Source organism: Mixophyes fleayi, chromosome 9 (assembly GCF_038048845.1).
Source record: "Mixophyes fleayi isolate aMixFle1 chromosome 9, aMixFle1.hap1, whole genome shotgun sequence".
NCBI classification, from domain to species: domain Eukaryota; kingdom Metazoa; phylum Chordata; class Amphibia; order Anura; family Limnodynastidae; genus Mixophyes; species Mixophyes fleayi.
In genome coordinates this window covers 19,421,947-19,438,475 of record NC_134410.1, presented here as the reverse complement: position 1 = coordinate 19,438,475, position 16,529 = coordinate 19,421,947, and the positions used below count along the sequence as shown (strand labels likewise).

Below are 16,529 nucleotides of genomic sequence, written 5' to 3'. Positions count from 1 at the left end.
AGGTAGAAGTAGACATTTAGAAGTGATGGTATGTAAAATATAAGTGAATGGAATTTAAGAGTTTTACAATTAAAGAGGTAGGAGAAGTGGCGGTATGTCATATTACCATATACCAGTCCAATTCCACCATTGGCTATATACCTAGGCTACAAAGACTGGAACTGACCCAGGCTTGCATTATAGCTACATTCTACTAGGAAAAAGAGGATCCATCCCTAAATTAATGTGTGAAAAGCTCAACCACCCTCCACTTTTGGTTGCCATACACTTCACACAGATAGCCCCCCTAACATTGTCCTGCCACAGAGAACACACTAGTTGAGCCTATACAATACACAGTATTGTCATTAAAATATTGCATGGTGAATGTGGCAGCCACACCAGGGCCATCTTAACAACATTATGGGCCCCCGGGCAAAGCAGTGCACTGGGGCCCCTAGATATAGATATATAGATGTATACAGATACAGATATAGATATATAGATATAGAAATAGATAGATGTACTTGCTCAGTGACCCTTGTAGTTTTTTTTTTTTCAGGTTTTTTCTTTTGCAGGATTATTTATTCTCATTAAGAGCCGTGCCTATGGGACCCCCTTGCCCGTGGGGCCCCCGGGCATCTGCCCATTGTGCCCAATGGAAAAGATGGCCCTGAGCCACACAGTGCATAAACATGTCACAATATGTTGGTGATCTCTGTGAAACAGTGGGAATACTTGTTATGGACAGAGATCTGACCTCCAACAAGAGCTAGTTGTTGGCTGTGTAACAGAAATCCTTTTTATGTACAGGAGTTTGACCTGTAACAAGAGGGAGGAGCCATTTGGAGGAACTGTCTGTCACTTATCTGACGTCAGCTTCTCACCTGTAGAGGAAGGAAAGTGAAAGTTGTGTAGGAATTCCCGACGGCTGCTGTCACTCCTCTCCTGCAAGAGGAGAACACTTAACATCATGAAAATGAATGTAGTTTTATCCTGGAGACTGAAATATAAAGGAATAAATATGGAAAGACTTGGGATAAACCAGAGACCGACACAGGAGAGACACAGTCTAAACCAGCAGGTAAGGATCTTCTACTGTGTGTATATAGAGTATACTGAGACTGTAATGTATTTATAGTTGTACAGGGAATAATTTGTAATCTTATAATGCATATTACCTGTGTATATTTACTGCTCTGTTTATAGATGCACATACATTTTATATATAGTGGGAATGCATTTTACATGTACATACTTGGGAGCTTATTGTGCACGATATGGGACACTGTATGAATAGACTTTAAGTGGTCCTGATGGGTATCCTGAGATGCAAATATATACTAACAATTGGTTATTAACTGCTTCCATAGAAGTCATTAGTCCTTATTTTCCAATACTAGTTACGTCTTGTACGTCTCTTACACACACATCTGTTCAAAATATATGGACCCCCATGTACGAACACTAACTCACATCATATACACAGGTTTCCAGCAGCAAAAGAAAATTACCATATCCAGACCAGCAAATAAGCCATGGACATCAGACTGGTGGTCCTGACCGTTCTATTTGTGGCAGTGAGTGGATACCCGCATGGAAGACACTGCCCGGTGTCCCGATATATAACCGTGTCTCCCACTGATATCAAGCTGCTGAAACAACTGCAAAGTGAATCCGTAAGTCTGATACATGATTATTCCTCATCAATGTACACTGATACATGCTTTATATCTAGATATTAAAGGGGATTTACATCCTCAACAAAATGTAAATGTTTACCTGATATTTTCAGATGTAGCGTTAGAAGAATAGTTATGACTTTGAAGATATTCCGACATCATGTTATTTGTCTGTTTCCCAAAGCAATTATTGCTCAACCAACAAAAACCATATTGTGACTGGCTATCACATTTGGCTCTCAGCACCATGTATAAGTCTTGGCACAGCCGGATACGGTTATATATTTTGTCCCATAGCCACTCCTTTCCATTGGCATATCTGTTATTAGTGCTAACCCCTACTGCAGACTATCTCTGTACAACTATAGATATAGCTCAATCCTATTCTAGACCATATTTAAATATGTATAATATGTAATAATAAAACCAATGATGTGTAAAGTGAGCAGAGAACCAGTCATAGACCACTGATGCCATTTTCACAACTCCAGCTGAGATGGGGATATAAAAGTGCAGACAGGTCTTCTAAGTATATTTAATCAATGTTTTGGCTAAGGATGTAAATGCCTGATGAGAATGTAGGGCCTGATTCCTTAAGGATCTTAACTTGAGAAACTTTTTATTTCAGTCTCCTGGACAAAACCATGTTACAATGCAAAGGGTGCAAATTAGTATTCTGTTTTGCACATAAGTTAAATACTGACTGTTTTTTCATGTAGCACACAAATACTTGTTAGCTTATTTGTACACTGAAATTTAAAATTGATATTTGTGTGTTACATGAAAAAACAGTCAGTATTTAACTTATGTGCAAAACAGAATACTAATTTGCACCCCTTGCATTGCAACATGGTTTTGTCCAGGAGACTGAAATAAGAAGTTTCTTAAGTTAAGATCCTTAATGAATTAGGCCCGTAATCTTTATTTAAATGTACTTTTTGGATTTGTAGACATTATTACGAGACCTCCGTTACATAGGAATATGATTTGGTGTATATATACAGTACACATGTAATAGATACACAGTATACTAATAAAATATCTGAACCTCCGCAGGAGAAGAACATGACCATCAATTCAATGAGATGTCACAGGAGAATGCTGAAACGTAAGCCGTTCGTGTGTGATCTAAAGGTAATGATAATTTGTGTAAACATCACATATCTCCTCCATACACACTGTATAGATTCTCTTTCTATCCACACAGTAACACAAGACCTCTCATCTCCGCTCCTCCACGTATATAAGGACATATCCATGAGAACCTCTCACCTTGTTCATTCTTTTCTACAGCCGAGTGACCGCCTGATCCTGACCTTGGAGCGAGTGTCACTAACCGTTGACGTCCTGGCAAATATGTCCACGTCTGCTCTGCCTGACCCTGTATCACAGTCACTTATGGTTTTCCTTAAACTAAGAGATGATCTGATGATCTGTGTAAGTTCTCATGTTCCTTGTGTCTAACATTTATATCTATCATGTTATGAACAGTTGAATGTATGGGGCACGATAGAGTTTGATTATTTTCTAATTCTCATTTACAGAAGAAGACACCAGTATACAGTGAACTGGCCTCAAAGCGGCTGAGGAAATGGTTGCGTTATCTCCAACGTTTTAAGGAAGCGGTAAGTGTCCTGAGCAATTAATATAGTTTGTACTTATAGGTGACTGAAATGTTAAACAAATGAACTGAGAAACGTAAAAGGAACGGGATAATTAGGAGTGACGGGAGATAGAAAATTGCAGACAATGGTTTAAGAGATGAAGAAAGCACAGGAAAGGTGGGAGAGTTCCATTATAGATGGATCTTAAAAGCAATATCACACAAGAGCTTTTCATTCAGTAGAAAATAATTATAGGAAGAAGCTCCTTAAGATCTTAGAGCATGTTTAATGTTGGCAAAAATTTACCTGGAAAGCTCTACTTTGTATCTAAGCGACATTTCAAAGACTATTTACAGGTGTAGGAGAAGTTGCATAAATTTGTAGCTCTTCTTCTACGTTTCTTGCAACTGTCGGAGCAGAAAATCTGGTTTGTGCGTCACCCTCTTGGAAAACCTGTTTATATTAAGAGGAGAGGATCTTTAAAAAAGTGGTAGAGGACAAATGTAGCAGAAATGTTCTCGTTTGACACCATCCTAAAAGTAAGGAAGAGAAAAAATCATGGAACACAATGAAGGCAACTGAATGAATGGGAATATTGGAAAAGGGGACTTTGCTAAGGATTTTTTTTTTAATTGAAAATACATATTTATATAGAAGTAATGTTATTCAACAAGGTTATGTGCAAACAGGTTATTTATAATTTTCTTTATTCTTCCATACAGGCGTCTCCAGAATGTGTCCAGGATGCTGTGTTACTCAGCCTCATCTCGCTAAGGGTGGAAGATGTGAGTTGTTGGGCTCTGAACAATCCGTCCTTCAAATCTTAGAAAAAGAGGAACTTAGAACAGTAGTGATCATTGTTATACAATGCTTTGGAGAATATTGATGAACTTGTCTGCTCGTCTGCTGCCATTCACCATTGATGGACCTAGTTACTAATCCTGACAATCAATAAGCTGTTTCACAACCAGTATTTTTTGCTATATCTATTTTATTTATCTTTTTATGTATAATACCATTGCCAAATAATGTTATATATTAATTTTTTATTTAATTATACTCCGAGTCCCTGGTGGATGTATTGGGGTTGTTAAGATTTATTTTGTATTGTTTTTCTGTTTTTTTTTTTAGAAATGTAACTTTGTGAATTCTAAACCTGGCTGTTTTAATATATTTGTTCACTAAATAAAGTGATCCATTCACTGAATGTATTGAATATATTCCTTTCTTTTACAAAACATATTCCTTTTAAATCTCTTTTGACCAAGAGGTAAACTGACTATATGTTATCAATACACATCCTGTTATAGCAAATAAATATTACTTCTCAGGGGGTATAAGGCAACAGGAAAGCAGTACGGATTTGGATTATACTTAGACTCATTAATTTGTCGCATTCTGATTTTTCCTCCTAAAGAAATCTAAATCTGCCACTATCTGCTCTTGTCTATTGTTCTATTCATTGATTCCTTCAATAGAGGAATCTACAGATGTAGTAGATCTTATTGTAGTAAATGGCATAGCAAGGCATATTTTGTTGTTGACAAAGTTATTCATAGATAAAGTAATCAGAGTTGACTTATAAGGCTGGATTCTCTCTTTAATGCTTAGCCATGGTGCTATAGTAATCTATAATTCTTTTTATATATTTTTACAAAAACCTTCACATCTATTGTTTCCACCTATCATCATCATCATCAGTTATTTATATAGCTCCACTATTTCCGCAGCGAGAACTCACTCACCCTGCCCCATTGGAGCTTACAGTCTAAATTCCCTAACATACACACATACACACACACAGACAGAGAGAGAGACTAGGGTCAATTTAGATAACAACCAATTAACCTACCAGTATGTTTTTGGAGTATGGGAAGAAACCGGAGTACCCGGAGAAAACCCACGCAAACACAGGGAGAACATACAAACTCCACACAGATAAGGCCATGGTCGGGAATCGAACTCATGTCCCCAGTGCTGTGAAGCAGAAGTGCTAACCACTAAGCCACTGTGCTGCCCACCTATGGGGAAATTGGAATCTTGTTTCCTGCAGTAGTCCAAACGGAAATGTTAATTAATGCAAATAGATTTCTGTGACTTGAAATAGTACATCTGCTAACGACATAAGCACTATCAGTTGGAGGGCTCAACAGCCAATCAGAAGCGACTGATAGCCATTATAGTCATAATTGCTTATCACTGCACCAGCTCTCAGGTACCCGCAAGAGATACGCCTGCTACAAGACATATCTGGGGATTTGTCAATGTCTAATTGTTCCGTAATTGTGTGAACATACCCTTAATCTAGTTATCTTATGCTGGCCTGTCTGTATCTGACACAGTTCCACTTCTCCAGGCATAAATGGACAAAAGTCAATCATATTCAAAAATCGAAATAAGGACAATGGCCTACACATTTTTGATGTACATGCAAACAAATTGACGCAACTCTAAATGAGGTCACAAGTGTCTCTTGCTGTCCTAATGTCTCCACCTTCGAATGTTTGCCAGAAAATGCCACTTTCTTACCCAAGATGGAACCAAAACTCTTATCCATTCTCTTATCATCTCCCACCTTGACTACTGCAACCTCCACCAACCTTCTCTGACATTCCCCTCACCCACCTATCCCCACTTCAGTCAGTCCTAAAATGTTGCCCCAACAACAATCTTCCTCTCTTTCATTCAACATCCCCTCACCACAAATCCCTATGCTGGCTCCCCATATCCTCCAGAGTCCAATTTAAACTACTTAGCCTCACCTACAAAACCCTTTCATACATCTCAAAGCTCATCTCAAAATACTCCTGCTCATGTCCTCTTAGATCTGCCTCTGGTCTTCCTGCTCTAGGACAACGACCTTTCACTCCCGCCTACAAGACTTCTTCCATGCTGCTACCCGGCTATGGATTTTCCTACCTCACCTGACCTTCAATTCTAGAAACGCTCTTCTAGAACCAAGAAGCATAGCTCAGGTTCAGGTTCCTAGCAATCAAACAAAATCTGTGATGCAGAATTATTTATCTGCCAGTAAAACACATATGTGCACAGCAAACTGTGCAAACTGTGGTAATATTGGGTCATGCCTTGAACCACTGTTCTTAAATATCAACGGAAAAAGTATTCAGCTTTGCTTAATCAATCAAAAATCCATGGCCCCCTCATCCTCCAGTCTGTGCAATAGGAAGGTCAGGAGGAATGTAAAATTGATACTGAATTGTCTGACCTTGATGGGGACAGAGTCATTGGCGGCCCTAAGATCGAAGCTCATCGAAGCATAGCATATAATAAACCAGCAAGACACATTATAAACAGCTAACACTGTCTCAGGGATAATTAAAAGTCATTCCCTACAGCTTAATAACAGAATGGGCAGTGGTCAAAGCAGATGTTTAGCAGTGGCGGTATGAAAATTTAGAATTGACGGTATGAAAAATGTAATGGGGTTGGAATGTGATAGTTTTACAATGAAGGTAGTAAGGGAAGTGGTGGTATGACATACCACTATATACACCCCCACTTCCACCACTAAGAATGGTTGATATATCAGCTGGAACCCTTCACTCATACTCTTTGTGAGGACTCTCGAGAGTTCTTGAAATTAGCAGAGCCTTGTTTAAATGTTCCTCATTAAAGGTACTTTTCCTATGTTGATATGCCAAACTTTTATCAAGCTTTAAAAATGACAGACGTTTACACTTAAAACTGCAGAGAATGAGACACACCAGAAGATGGCGCTGCTGTGTATTATGAACGTTGGGCAAACTAATATAACTGCAAACATTTTTTGCATGAACTAAATGACATTCTTGACCAATGTGTTTATTCCTAGGTTCTAAAATACTGCTGCAAAGTGACAATGGAGCCAACATAATTAATGCAGGATTTGATGGATAATTTATGCATGCTTCTTGTTTTGCACATCGTTTACCTGTAATTTTCATAGGATGTCATAGCGATGAAACACAAGTGGGTGGTATGATTGCTATTTGCAAACAGATTGGGGCTGATTCAAGTCCGAAGTCAACTTGGCTGTAATTTTGGGGATTCAAAAGATCAGGCAAATTGTGTGTCATTCGACCTATATTCAAATCCAAGCATTTCTGAAGATACAGTACTATTTGAATAGGGGTAGAAATACACTTTATATAAACAGTATTTGCTGTACACAGACACACAAAACAGAATGACGTATGTACAGTAATTTCACATTAGAACGCACATAACTTTTATTTGATCATACAATAAAAATGGCTAACAATATTATAAATACAAAATTTAAGATAATACATATATTTTTTTTCATAAATCATTTTACAATGATAAAAAAAACCTCTTCAATGCTAACAGTGCATACAATTTGTTTTCAAATAAATCTTCAGGGCATAGAGTTGTTCTTTGATAACTAATGTGATGCATACATGCAATTTTGCAATCAAGGACTATACCGTGACGGAAATCACTATCATCCGGCAATTAAGTGCTACGGAATTTGCTGGCGCTATATAAATAAATGTTGTTGATGATGATGATGATGATTTACACCTGCCCTGTAGTAAGTAAGAGATACAGCTGAAAACAAGCATACTTACCATTGGTCGCCTTTACTGTGCTTTCCTCTCCCGTTCTGCCTCTCAAGTCATAAGTGGTTGTAAATGTCAGATGTGTGCGGATATGAATTACCTGCAATTGTGCTCAACGGTGTAACTTCAAGTTCTGGCCATGCGCAGTGTAGAATTTCTCGCAATATACTACACAAACGGACGAACATACAGACCTGAATCAGGCTCCTTGTGACTCACTTTTTACATTCAACCAAGGCTAAATGGATATTTTCCGAACTGCAAAACCACAACATCCCTTAGCAAAACATTTTCAAAAGGTTTCCAGTCATTGGAACTCAACACTTTCTATGCTGCAGATCTCCTTGGAGAGGGCAGTATGCTTATCCCATGCTATATTTTTGGGGATGTAGAATTGTGATAAGGAGAAATATAAACTAAAATTAATTTTAAATTATGAGAGAATAGTTGTTCTGTAAAATAATAAGTAAACATGTAAGACAAGTGTAGTAAGGTTTTAATCTTCAACCATGGTGACCCATGGTGACAGCTGAAGCAATAATCCATACTTGGAGGGCACTCGAGGGTAGGCAAGTAGAAGAGACAAGGATGGCGAAAGGTGCTGGAGTGCAGCCTCCTTCACCCTCAGTAGCGCTCGTTCATGTCTACCTTCTGCTATAGAGTTCTGATTTTAATGAAAATGAAATAAGTAACAAAGATTGCCATGACCCTGTCAAAAAGCCAATTGCAGCTGAGTTTCAAAAACAACGGAAGATAAATATTGGGTGGGATGAAGGAAGCCGGATTGTAAATTAAAGACAAGTTCGTTTTTACCTATTGTGTATTAGCCTGGTGTGGAGGGTGAAGGTTGCATTATGAGTGTATTAGCCTAGGGTGGCCTGAACCCTTCATCAGGCTCTGTTGCTGAGTGATATTAGGAATCCTTCCTATACAAAGAGGTTTCACCAGTAAAATATACCGGCGGTTGATGTGTGATTCACATAGGATTCTTTATTATTTACAGAGGCTTGACAGGTAACAATATGGAGGGGCCATAGAATCCTATAACATAATTACTTAATTTGGTACTCAAAGGAAGTTTGGTGTGGCTTTAATGGCCCGAGCAAACTTCAGATCACAAGAGAGACTCTTCAGACTATTCCACAAATGAAATTCTTCAAAACAGCAATAATTACCATCCCCTTACTTAGCAAGTGGTAAGTGCACAAAAATTAGTGGATGAATCCTATATTAAATATCAATCCTCATATTTTTAGCTTATATATGTAGCTATATACCTAAGCTAGAATTATTTTAAAGCAACAATCTGTTCTCTAAATAGCAGATTACGTACATCTTAATCATGCATTTTTCTTAGCTATCCTCAGACAAATCATTATTTATTTTACAAATGCTCTCTGGTTGGCCAACAAAAATGGATGCCACTATCTGCTCCTGCTTCTCGCTCCCTGTCAAAACTTTCCATCCACCTCGTACATCCAATCCTGCCAATCTTATCTCCACTACCCCCTTTTCTCTTCTCCTGTACATGAAGGAATGCCCTATCTATTTATAACAAACTTTATTCATTTTCTTTTTGCATCCATTCATGATTTATTAATTCCTAAATCCCTCAACCTCCTTGCCATTACAGAGACCTGGCTCATCTCCTGCAGCTCGCCCCTACGGGGGACCGTCACTCAGCCCCACTCCCAGACCCGGACACAGACAAGGTGGTGGAGTAGGCCTTCTCCTTCTCCAAGCTGCCCCTTACAAGTCATACGCTCTAATTACTCCCTCTCATTCTCTTCCTTTGAAGTCCACATTATTCATTTAATTTCTACTTTCCACCTTCGTGTTACAGTCATTTATTGTCCCCCAGGTTCAGTTCCCAATTCCTTGACAACTTTGTAGCCTGGTTCACATAGTTCCTATCCTTTGACCTGTCTACTCTGATTCTAGGTGATTTCAAAATTCCAATTGATAATGCCACTGCATGCCCACCACTAGTTCACCTCTTCAATCTGTCTCTTCATTGGCACATTTTCATCCTCCTTTAACCATGCGCTCATCTCACCATTTCTAAGGAAACCATTTCCCCCAACATGCCACTGAAACTGCTCTCACAAAGGTGATCAGTCATTTAAATGCTGCAAAGTCTAAGGGCCATTTCTCCATACTCATTCTGCTGAATCTCTCAGATGTTTCTGAGACCATTGATCATGCTCTTCTTCTACACAACCTTCACTACATTGACCTGCATGATACCTATTGAAACGCTCCTTTAGTGTTTCTACCTCTGGCACATCATCCTCTCCACTCCCACAAGGCTCTGTTCTTGGACCTTTACTTTTTTCACTGTACACCTCCTCTCTTGGGGGAACTAATTCACTCATTCGTCTTCCAGTACCACTTCTATGCCGACGGCACCCAAATCTATATCTCCATATGAATGTTCCAACGCTACCTAAACCTCAAAACACAGATATGTCCAAAAACAGAACTTATCATATTCCCTCCTCCCTGAGTCACAACCTCCCCTCAAATCTCCCTCACTGTCTATATCACCACAATTTCCTCAGTCTACCTAGCCCGCTGCCTTGGTGCCATTCTTGACTCTGCCCTCTGATTTATTCCTCACATCCAGACTCTCTCTTAGTCAGCTTGAATCCATCTTAGAAACATTCACAGAATTTGGCCTTTTCTTTCCCAACATGCTACCATAACTCTTATCCATTCTCTCATTATCTCCCGCCTTGACTACTGCAACCTCCTGATATCTGGCACTCCCGATGCCCATAAATCCCCACTTCAATCCATCATAAATGCTGTTGCAAGATTGATCTTCCTCTCTCACCGCTCCCCATCTGCTGCACCACTTTGCAAATCCATACTCCGTGTGTACTCCAGAATCCAATTCAAATTACTTAACTTACCTACAAAGCCCTCAACAACACCACCCCTTCATACATCTCAAATCTCATATCAAAATACTCTTCCTCTCAACTTCTTAGATCCAAATTTCACCTGCATCTAGTCAACCTCTCATTCTCGCCTACAAGACTTCTCCTGTGCTGCTCCACATTATGGAATTCCCTTTCAGGCCTAATCATGCTTTCCTATAGCCTTAAAATCTTTAGACACGCTGTTAAAACCCATGTTTTATGAATGTACTGTTATCCCTACTGTGCGACACTTTGGAGCACTGTGGCGCCTTACAAATCTACGATAATAAAAAATAATGATAATAAATACCCACCAATATCACATAATGAACATATATGTAACAATATGGAGGTGCTTGATGTGTGACAGGATCCTTGTTATGTACAGAGGTATTACCTGTAACAGGGGGAGGTGATTGCTGTGTGACAGGAGGGATCCTTGTTCTGTACAGAGGTATTACCTGTAACATGAGGGAGGTGATTGCTGTATGACAGGGGGGATCCTTGTTATGTACAGAGGTATTACCTGTAACAGGAGGGAGGTGATTGCTGTGTGACAGGAGGGATCCTTGTTATGTACAGAGGTATTACCTGTAACAGGAGGGAGGTGATTGCTGAGTGACAGGAGGGATCCTTGTTATGTACAGAGGTATTACATGTAACAGGAGGGAGGTGATTGCTGAGTGACAGGAGGGATCCTTGTTATGTACAGAGGTATTACCTGTAACATGAGGGAGGTGATTGCTGAGTGACAGGAGGGATCCTTGTTATGTACAAAGGTATTACCTGTAACATGAGGAAGGTGATTGCTGTGTGACAGGAGGGATCCTTGTTCTGTACAGAGGTATTACCTGTAACATGAGGGAGGTGATTGCTGAGTGACAGGAGGGATCCTTGTTATGTACAGAGGTATTACCAGTAACATGAGGGAGGTGATTGCTGAGTGACAGGAGGGATCCTTGTTATGTACAAAGCTATTACCTGTAACAGGAGGGAGGTGATTGGTGAGTGACAGGAGGGATCCTTGTTATGTACAGAGGTATTACCTGTAACAGGAGGGAGGTGATTGCTGAGTGACAGGAGGAAGTGTCTTCCCAGTTACCTAACGTCACCTTCTCACCTGTACAGGATGGAAAGTGAAAGTTGTGTAGGAGATCCCAGCAGCTGCTGTCACCTCTCTCCTGTCACTTGTATTCTGGACGAAAGAAGAGATCTTAACATCATGAAAATGAAGATATTCCCCTCTTGGACATTGGAATATAAAAGAAGAAACATGGACAGACTTGAGATTTACCTGAGACCAGCAGCGGAGAGACACAGTATAAACCAGCAGGTGAGGATATTATACTCTGTGTATATAGAGTATACTGAGACTGTAATGTATTTATGTATAGATTTAAAGGGAATAATTTGAAGCACTTTACCTGTTCTGGTTATATTTTACTATGTGCACAGAAAGTTTTTACATAATGGGAATGCATTTTACGTGTATATATCTGGAAGCTCAGTGTACACATACTGGGGCATTGTATGAATAGACTTGGGGTGGTCTTGATGGGGATACTGAGATGCAAATAGATACTGACAAATTTCCCAGAACCCTTGCTAGTTATTGACTGTGTCTGTAAATAATGAATATGTCTCAGTGTTTCTCAAAACTAAACTAAAATTAAAACAAAGTAGGGGGGGGGGGGTTCGCAGAGATATTACACATCTGTTCAAAATATATGGACTCCATGTATGGACACTAACTCACATCATATACACAGGTTTACAGGAGCAAAAGAAAAGTACTGTATCCAAACCAGAAAATAAACCATGGACATCAGACTGGTGGTCCTGACCGTTCTATTTGTGGCAGTGAGTGGATACCCGCATGGAAGACACTGCACGGTGTCCCGATATATAACCGTGTCTCCCACTGATATCAACCTGCTGAAACAACTGCAAAGTGAATCTGTAAGTGTGATGTATGATTATTTCTTATCCATGTATACTGATATATGCTTTATATCTAGATATTAGAGGGGATATATACCTACAACCAAGTGTATCACACACTTGTCAAATGTAGTGTTAGAAAACATAGTTATAGTTAAGAAAATATATCTATATCAATGATTTCCATGTTATTTGTCTATCACCCAAAGTAATCATTGCTCAACCAACAACTCATTTCCTTACCACGCTGTGACTGACTACCGTATCTGGCTCTCAGCACCATGTAAAAGTCTTGGCACAACCGGGCACGGTTATACCTATCTTGTGCCGCTGTCCTATAGCTGCATCTTTCCACCGGCATATCTGTTAGAGATACAAACCCTACTGCAGCCTATCTGTGTACCTTATGGATCAAACTCAATCCTATAATAGACGAAATATCAGTGTGTATAGTATGTAAAAATAAAACCAATTATGTATAAACTGAGCAGAGAACCACCCAGAGACCACTGATGTCATTGGCTGAGGCCTAGGTGGTATTTTCACAAAACCAGGTCTGGGGACAGCTGAGCTGGGGACAGAAAAGCACAGACAGATCTAAGTATATTATAATGTGCTGGCTGTATATGTAACTGATTTAGTAGAATGTAATATTTATTTGAATATACTTATTAATGTTATGGACACTATAAAAAGACCACTCTACATAGGAAAATAGTTACAGATACACATTATACTAATCAAATGTTTGAACCTCCACAGGAGAAGAACATGACCAGCAATTCAATGAGATGTTACAGGAGAATGCTGAAACACAAGCCGTCTGTATGTGACCTAACGGTAAGGATAATATGTGTATACATCACATATCTCCTCCATACACACTGTATAGATTCTCTTTCTATCCACACAGTAACACACAAGAGCTCTCATCTCCGCTCCTCCACGTATATAAGGACATATCCATGAGAACCTCTCACCTTGTTCATTCTTTTCTACAGCCGAGTGACCGCCTGATCCTGACCTTGGAGCGAGTGTCACTAACCGTTGACGTACTGGAAGATATGTCCACGTCTGCTCTGCCTGACCCTGTATCACAGTCACTTATGGTTTTCCTTAAACTGAGAGATGATCTGAAGATCTGTGTAAGTTCTCATGTTCCTTGTGTTTAACATTTATATCTATCATGTTATGAACAGATGAATGTGAGGGACAGGGAGACACATGACATAGCCTCATTATCTCCTAATTCTCATTTACAGAAGGAGACACCAGAATACAGTGACCCGGCCTCCCAGCAGCTGAAGCCGTGGCTGCACCATCTCCAACATTTTAAGGACGTGGTAAGTGTCCTGCACAAACAATAGAATTTGTATTTATAGGTGACTAATTGAAAAATGGCTGCAATATGAGAGAATTTATATGTGAAAAAAAAGTATAAAGGAGAAGAGAGTGATGGAGAATAACCAGGAGCAGTAGAACATGAATTGAACAGTGAAGAAAGCACAGGGAAAATTGAGACGTTACATTAGGGATGGACAATGGACTTCAAAAGCGATGTCACACAAGAGGTTTTCGTTCAGTAGAAAAACAGTTATAGGAAAGATCTCTATAACATCTTAGAACACAGTTACTGCTGGCAGGAGGAAAAATATATGAAAAGCTCCACTTTGTAAGCAGCATTGTAATAGGTATCTAATCGCTCATGTGACAGGTGTAGGAAAAGCAACATAGACTTCTTAGAAGTCCGTCTTTCCTTCATCTGGTTCCCTGCTGGTGATATATACTTCTTATTCATGGTAACAAAGATAAGATCAGAAAATCTGCTGTGAATGACATTCTGCAAGAACAACCTATTCATTTTCATAGGACATGATCTTTACAAAGAGTGACAGAGAAAGTACAGTAAGGAGGACTGAATTTAGGGATGGATAGATAGGAGCATAACATAAGTAGAGAAGTAAAAGGGACATATATGAAAGTAAACAAAAAGAGGACTTGGAAGAAATATTTTTGCAGTGAAAGCCGTATTTATGGAGCAGTAATACTATTCAACAAGGTTACGTGCAAACAGGTTATTTACAATTTACTTTATTCTTCATTACAGGCATCACCAGAATGTGTCCAGGATGCTGTGTTACTCAGCCTCGTCTCGCTGAGGGTAGAAGATGTGAGTTGTTGGGCTCTAAGAAATCCATCAGTTGAAACTTAGAATAAGAGGAACGTAGAACTCTCTCTGTCTACACATGTCCATGATGTCATCGAGAGATCCCGGTTTCTGCTCTTCAGCCATTGGTGATCATTATTAAGTAGTGACTTGAAGAATACATGCAAATTGTCACTGATGGACTTGCCTGCTTAACCTACAAAGAGGTTCTCCTGCCTTCACCATTGATGGACCTACTTATTCATCCTATCAAACAATGATCAATACTCTGTTTCACAACCACTATTTATTTTATTTATAATATAACGTATAATATACTTGTTAAATTATAATAATTTATACATTAGTCTCTATTTAATGATACCCTGCTCCTTGGTGGATTAATTGGGGTTGTAAAGATTTGTTGTATTTTTTATATATTTATTTAAATATGTATTTATTTTTATAAATGTAACTTTTTGTTAAAATAAAATTTACAATGTGAATTCTAATCCTAATTGTGCTAAAAAAAGTCATTCATTCACTGAACATATTACTTTCTTTACAAAACATACTTTCTATGTCACTTTCATCTAAGAAGTGTGTAATATATTGTGACAAAGGGAGGTGTTTGCCACAGGCTTCTAAAAGAGGAGATAGGCATTTAGCTGTTAGAAAAAGGCTGCAAACAGAGGTACACACAGAAAATGTGCCAGATGTAGAAACACTTAAGGAGCGATTCGATAGGTAGGAAGTGAACCAGGAAAGAACTATGTCACGAAGGCCAATGGAGTGATGGGTGCGTAGGAGAAGATGGTGATCTACAGTATCAAAAACAACAGAGAGGTTCATTAGAATGAGCATGGAGAAAATACCATTTGATTTTAAAGTAAGTAGATCATTGGTCAATTTTGTGAGAGCAGTTTCAGTGGAATTTTGGGGGCGGAAGCCTGATTGCAGAGAGTAGAGAATGGAATGAGAGTAGAGAAAGTGAGACAGACATTTGTACACTGATCGCCTAAATAGTTAAGAGGCAAGGGGAGAAGAAAAATAGGGCGGTAGTTGGAGAGAGAGGCTGGATCGAGAGAGGGATCCTTTAGTATTATTGAGATGAGCGCATGTTTAATGGAGGATGGAAATGTGCCAGTGGAGAGAGATAGGTTGAAGAGCTGAGTTAAATCAACAGTACCCTAAAGCAGCAAAGAGTCCAGGAGAATGAGTATGGAGAAATTACCATTAAAATTTGCAGTAAGTAAATCATTAGTCACTTTTGTGAGAGCAGCTTCAGTGGAATTTTGGGGGCGGAAGCCTGATTGCAAAGAGTTAAAAATGGAATGAGAGGAGAGAAAGTAAGTCAGGTGTGTGTACACTAATCGCTGAAGCAGTTTGAAGGCAAAGGGGAGGAGAGAAGTAGGGCGAGAGATGGTCTCTTTAGAATAAGTGAGATGAGCGCACATTTAAAGGAGGATGGAAATGTGCCAGTGGAGAGAGACAGGTTGAAGAGGTGAGTTAGAGGTGGGCATGCAGTGGAGGAGAGGGAGCGGAGTAGTTGAGACGGAACAGTGTCCAGGGGACAGATTGTTGGGTGAGATGATAAGATGAGTGCAGAGACTTTGTTTCAGTTACATGTCTTCAGTGTGTCTTCGTCTTCAGTGTGTCTTCATCTTCAG

At 39.3% G+C, this 16,529-nt stretch overlaps 2 protein-coding genes across 2 annotated transcripts; both read left to right on the top strand.

The window, feature by feature from the left end:
• Positions 1–715: 715 nt before the first annotated feature.
• LOC142101474 (interferon lambda-2-like) lies at positions 716–4,403 on the top strand. The gene is made up of 5 exons (XM_075185928.1): positions 716–1,658; positions 2,718–2,795; positions 2,955–3,098; positions 3,206–3,286; positions 3,988–4,403. Exons 1-5 carry the CDS (start codon positions 1,518–1,520, stop codon positions 4,090–4,092), a joined length of 549 nt encoding a protein of 182 aa, XP_075042029.1. The 5' UTR covers positions 716–1,517; the 3' UTR covers positions 4,093–4,403.
• Positions 4,404–12,590: 8,187 nt separating this feature from the next.
• Positions 12,591–14,925, top strand: LOC142101526 (interferon lambda-2-like). Its single transcript, XM_075185981.1, has 5 exons — positions 12,591–12,731; positions 13,476–13,553; positions 13,715–13,858; positions 13,976–14,056; positions 14,821–14,925. The coding sequence occupies exons 1-5, from the start codon at positions 12,591–12,593 to the stop codon at positions 14,923–14,925; spliced, it is 549 nt and encodes a 182-aa protein (XP_075042082.1).
• Positions 14,926–16,529: the final 1,604 nt, after the last annotated feature.

Excerpts from the sequence above, each read along its gene's own strand:
- LOC142101474 (XM_075185928.1), top strand. The coding sequence starts at position 1,518 with ATGGACATCAGACTGGTGGTCCTGACCGTTCTATTTGTGGCAGTGAGT. Across the intron at positions 3,099-3,205 it reads GAGATGATCTGATGATCTGT|AAGAAGACACCAGTATACAG; the intron begins GTAAGTTCTCAT and ends TCTCATTTACAG. Across the intron at positions 3,287-3,987 it reads TCCAACGTTTTAAGGAAGCG|GCGTCTCCAGAATGTGTCCA; the intron begins GTAAGTGTCCTG and ends TCTTCCATACAG.
- LOC142101526 (XM_075185981.1), top strand. The coding sequence starts at position 12,591 with ATGGACATCAGACTGGTGGTCCTGACCGTTCTATTTGTGGCAGTGAGT. Across the intron at positions 12,732-13,475 it reads AACAACTGCAAAGTGAATCT|GAGAAGAACATGACCAGCAA; the intron begins GTAAGTGTGATG and ends GAACCTCCACAG. Across the intron at positions 13,859-13,975 it reads GAGATGATCTGAAGATCTGT|AAGGAGACACCAGAATACAG; the intron begins GTAAGTTCTCAT and ends TCTCATTTACAG.